General features: G+C 52.1%; 1 protein-coding gene across 1 annotated transcript; it reads right to left on the reverse strand.

The window, feature by feature from the left end:
* Positions 1-4,257: 4,257 nt before the first annotated feature.
* Positions 4,258-4,870, reverse strand: LOC116333973 (claudin-4-like). The gene has a single exon (XM_039618154.1). The coding sequence runs from the start codon at positions 4,852-4,854 to the stop codon at positions 4,258-4,260; it is 597 nt and encodes a 198-aa protein (XP_039474088.1). The 5' UTR covers positions 4,855-4,870.
* Positions 4,871-5,680: the final 810 nt, after the last annotated feature.

Raw genomic sequence — 5,680 nt, forward strand, 5'->3', positions numbered from 1 at the left:
AAGAATACCAGAGGCGCAAAACACCAGCTACTGGTAGACAGAACAGTCAGCCGAGACTGCAAGACCAGACTGACCAACCTGTGCACTGCCTGGATTGATTACAAGAAGGCCTATGACTCAATGCCCCACAGCTGGATACTGGAATGCCTAGAATTGTACAAGATCAACAGGACCCTAAGAGCCTTCATCAGGAACTCAATGGGGATGTGGCATACAACACTAGAGGCCAACTCCAAGCCCATAGCACAAGTCACCATCAAGTGCGGGATCTACCAAGGAGATGCTCTGTCCCCACTGCTGTTCTGCATAGGCCTGAACCCCTCAGTGAGATCATTAACAAGACTGGCTACGGATACCGACTCACGGAGCGGAGCGGTTGTCAGCCACCTCCTGTACATGGATGACATCAAGCTGTATGCCAAGAGTGAGCGAGACATCGATTCACTGATCCACACTACCAGGCTATACAGCAATGACATTGGAATGTCATTCGGACTGGAGAAGTGTAGTCGGATGGTAACAAAGAGAGGGAAGGTAGTCAGAACTGAGGGGATTGAACTACCAGAAGGCAACATTGCAGACATAGAGGACAGTTACAAGTACCTGGGGATCCCGCAGCGAATGGGAACCATGAAGAGGCCGCTAGGAAAGCTGCAACCACCAAGTACCTCCAGAGGGTCAGGCAAGTCCTGAGGAGTCAGCTGAGCGGTAAGAACAAGATCCGGGCCATCAACACCCACGCCCTGCCCGTGATCAGGTACCCTGCTGGGGTAATAGGCTGGCCAAAGGAGGAGATAGAAGCCACTGACATAAAGACAAGAAAGCTCCTTACCATGCATGGAGGGTTTCACCCCAAGTCCAGCACCCTGAGGCTGTACGCTAAGCGGAAGGAAGGGGCCGGGGACTGGTGAGTGTCAGCACCACAGTCCAGGATGAGACAAGAAACATCCACGAATACATCACGAAGATGGCCCCAACTGACAGCGTGCTCAGTGAATACCTCAGGCAGCAGAAACCCAAGAAAGAGGAGGAAGGCGAGGAACCATCATGGAAGGACAGGCCCTGCACGGTATGTACCACCGGCAGATAGAGGAGGTGGCTGATATCCAGAAATCCTACCAGTGGCTGGACAAAGCTGGACTGAAAGACAGCACAGAGGCACTAATCATGGCAGCACAAGAACAAGCTCTGAATACAAGATCCATAGAGGCTGGGGTCTATCACACCAGGCAAGACCCCAGGTGCAGGCTGTGTAAAGATGCCCCAGAGACAATCCAGCACATAACAGCAGGGTGCAAGATGCTAGCAGGCAAGGCATACATGGAACGCCATAACCAAGTGGCCGGCATAGTGTACAGGAACATCTGTGCCGAGTATAACCTGGAAGTCCATCCATCCATCCATCCTCATCCGCTTTATCCGAGGTCGGGTCGCGGGGGCAGCAGCCTAAGCAGAGAAGCCCAGACCTCCTCTCCCCAGCCACCTCCTCCAGCTCATCCGGGGAACACCAATGCGTTCCCAGGCCAGCCGAGAGATATAATCTCTCCAGCGTGTCCTGGGTCTGCCCGGGCCTCCTCCCCGGTGGGACATGCCCGAACACCTCACCCAGAAGGCGCCCAGGGGCATCCTTGTCAGATGCCCGAACCACCTCAACTGGCTCCTTTCGATGTGGAGGAGCAGCGGCTCTACTCTGAGCCCCTCCCGGATGGCCGAACTTCTCACCCCTATCTCTAAGGGAGAGGCCAGCCACCCTTCGGAGGAAGCTCATTTCTGCCGCTTGTATCCGCGATCTCGTTCTTTCGGTCACTACCCACAGCTCGTGGCCATAGGTGAGGGTCGGGACGTAGATCGACGGTAAATTGAGAGCTTCGCTTTTACACTCAGCTCCCTCTTCACCACGACGGACCGGTGCAGCGTCCGCATCACTGCAGCCGCAGCACCAATCCGTCTGTCGATCTCCGGCTCCCTTCTCCCATCACTCGCGAACAAGACCCGAGATACTTAAACTCCTCCACTTGGGGCAGGAACTCATCCCGACCCGGAGTGGGCACTCCACCCTTTTCCGGCTGAGAACCATGGCCTCAGATTTGAAGGTGCTGATCCTCATTCCGCTGCTTCACACTCGGCTGCGAACCGTTCCAGTGCGAGCTGGAGGCCTTCACCTGATGAAGCCAACAGAACCACATCATCCGCATAAAAAGCAGAGATGAGATTCTGAGGCCACCAAGTGAAAGCCCTCCGCCACTTGGCTGCGCCTAGAAATCCTGTCCATAAAATTATGAACAGAATCGGTGATAAAGGGCAGCCCTGGCGGAGCCCATCACCCACCGGAAACGAGTCCGACTTATTGCCGGCAATGCGAACCAAACTCTTACAACGGTTGTATAGGGATCGAATGGCCCGTAGCAATGGGCCAGACACCCCATACTCCCATAACACCTCCCACAGGACACCCGAGGGACACGGTCGAATGCCTTCTCCAAGTCCACAAAACACATGTAGACTGGTTGGGCAAACTCCCATGCACCCTCAAGTATCCTTGAGAGGATAAAGAGCTGGTCCAGTGTTCGCGACCAGGGACGAAAACCGCATTGTTCCTCCTGTATCCGAGGTTCGACTAACGGACGAACTCTCCTTTCCAGCACCCTGGCATAGACTTTCCCAGGAGGCTGAGAGTGTGATCCCCTGTAGTTGGAACACACCCTCCGGTCTCCCTTCTTAAAGATGGGGACCACCACCCCGGTCTGCCAGTCCAGGGATACTGCCCCTGATCTCCACGCAACATTGTAGAGGCGTGTCAACCAGGACAGCCCTACAACGTCCAGAGCCTTCAGGAACTCGGGCGGACCTCATCAACACCAGGGGCTCTGCCACCGAGGAGTTGTTTAACTGCCTCAGTGACCTCGACCCGGAAATTGGCGGGTCATTCCCCTCATCCCCAGACTCTGCTTCCTCCTCGGAAGGCGTGTCAGTGGGATTAAGGAGGTCCTCAGTATTCCTTCCACCGTCTGACAATTTTCTCAGTCGGCGTCAGCAGCGCACCGCCAGCACTATACACAGTGCAGGTAGAGCACCGCTTTCCCCTCCTGAGACGCCTGACGGTTTGCCAGAATCTCTTGAGGCAGTCCGAAAGTCTTTTTCCATGGCCTCTCCGAACTCCTCCCACACCCGAGTTTTTGCTTCAGCCACTGCCCGAGCCGCATTCCGCTTGGCCTGTCGATACCTGTCGGCTGCCTCTGGAGTCCCACAGGCTAACCAAGCCCGATGGGACTCCTTCTTCAGCTTGGTGGCTCCCTTCACCTCTGGTGTCCACCATTTGGTTTGGGGATTACCACCACGGCAGGCACCAACCACCTTGCGGCCGCAGCTCAATGCAGCAGCCGGCAATGGAGACGCTGAACATGGTCCATTCGGACTCAATGTCCCCAGTCTCCCTCGGAATGTTGTTGAAGCTCTGCCGGAGGTGTGCGTTGAAGATCTCGCGGACTGGGGCCTCTGCTAGACGTTCCCAGCACACCCTCACTACGCGTTTAGGTGCACCGGGTCTGTCCAGCGTCCTCCCCCGCCACCTGATCCAACTCACCACCAGGTGGTGATCAGTTGACAGCTCAGCCCCTCTCTTTACCCGAGTGTCCAGAACATATGGTCGCAGGTCTGGTGATACGATTACAAAATCGATCATCGACCTGCGGCGAAGTCCCGAGGTCAAAATGGGAGATGCCCCCAAGGGTGATGGAGAATGACCGAGCTAAGATCCTGTGGGACTTCCAGATGCAGACGGACAAAATGGTGGTGGCTAACCAACCGGACATAGTGGTGGTAGACAAACAGAAGAAGACGGCGGTAGTGATCGATGTAGCGGTTCCGAATGACAGCAATATCAGGAAGAAGGAACACAAGAAGCTGGAGAAATACCAAGGGCTCAGAGAAGAGCTCGAGAGGATGTGGAGGGTGAAGGTAACGGTGGTCCCCGTGGTAATTGGAGCACTAGGTGCGGTGACTCCCAAGCTAGGCGAGTGGCTCCAGCAGATCCCGGGAACAACATCGGAGATCTCTGTCCAGAAGAGCGCAGTCCTGGGAACAGCTAAGATACTGCGCAGGACCCTCAAGCTCCCAGGCCTCTGGTAGAGGACCCGAGCTTGAAGGATAAACCGCCCGCAGGGGCGTGCTGGGTGTTTTTTTTTTTTTTTTTTTTTTAACAAATATAGATAAGTAAGGCCATATTTACAAAGAGTGAGCGTTGAAGTACTTAATTTTTTAGTCAGTTTCATCCCTGCAGATAAAGGAGCTGGAGAGGAGGCCTCCTCCCAGAAACAGAAGCGCTGTGGTGATCCAGCCAATATAAAGAGAGGTTCCCAGTTCAATCTTCAGAGAGACATGAGGCAGTAAGTTGTTGAAATTATTCTGGATGGTGGTGGTGGTCCAGCAAACTGGTATTAGCACAAAGATGCCTGCAATGAGGCAAACAACTCCAGAAGCCATTGCCATTTTGCTCCTTTTCCTTTCGTCTGACACAAAGTTGATGAATTTGCTCCCAGCAGCACCAAGCAGGATCCCAAAGACACCAATGATAATGACGATGAGCACTCTGGCAACCTTCAGGTCTGGACTTATAGACACACGTATTTCCTCATACCTTTTGCACCGAGTCAGGAGTACACTGGAGGTTGTTACACAGAACTTCCATAAACCCTCAAAGAACATCTGAGACACAGTGACGTTGGATTCAAAGGGATCCACTTCATACAATAATTCAGTGGCTCTCCACTGTGGGAGAGCACAGATGATGATGTTCCCCACAAAGCTGATGGTGGCCAAGGCCAAGCCTAGAAGCTGCCTTAGACCAGTAGTCATGATGAAATTCTGTCGATCAATTCAAAGTGGAAAGCTGGTGTGCTCTTGGGTACTGTAATTTAATTGTGAGGAAAGTGCTAAGCAGGAAGTGATCTATATATGTACATGTATATGTTTTTGTTCTTAAAGGAGAAGCTGACTGGTTCTCACACACACACACACACACAATAAGAAAAACACTGCACACTGCAAATTTTACAGTCACCTTTATTGTAAAATTTAAAGGTACTATATTTGTTTTTCTATTTTTTATAATTGTATGTGTGTTTGCACTAATTTGTGCATTATAGATTTGGTGGTGATATATTTTTGAGGCACATTTTATACTGCAATGGTGTAATTTCTGTAGTAAATGATCATATTGGAAAACATGCTTAAAAGCCAGCAAATACTGCAGAAAAATATTTTAAAAAGCAAAAACTAATAACTTAACAACACCAGTTTATATGGCAAACAGACTACTACAGTATGTAAACTGAGGAAGAATAACCTGGACCAGAAGTTGCTGCTGGCCTTTACCACTCCTCATTGGAGAGCATGCTCTCCTACTGCCTGGGTGTTTGGTATGTAGGGGCCAGGACTGAGAACAGGAAGGCTGCACAGAGGGTAATTAACACTAGCCAAAAAATCATTAACTGCCCTCTGCCACCCCTGGCGGCCATCGCCAGGACCTCTTGTCTCAGGAAAACCAGGGCCATCACAGGTGACCTCTTGCAACCTGCTCACCATGTGTTTGACCTGCTGCCCGCTGGCAAACAGAACACACAGTGGAAGTGAGGGTGTGACGCAACAACAAGCAGGGGAAGACGCAGACACTAAATACAAG

The sequence above is a fragment of the Oreochromis aureus genome, linkage group 10 (assembly GCF_013358895.1).
Source record: "Oreochromis aureus strain Israel breed Guangdong linkage group 10, ZZ_aureus, whole genome shotgun sequence".
NCBI classification, from domain to species: Eukaryota; Metazoa; Chordata; class Actinopteri; order Cichliformes; family Cichlidae; genus Oreochromis; species Oreochromis aureus.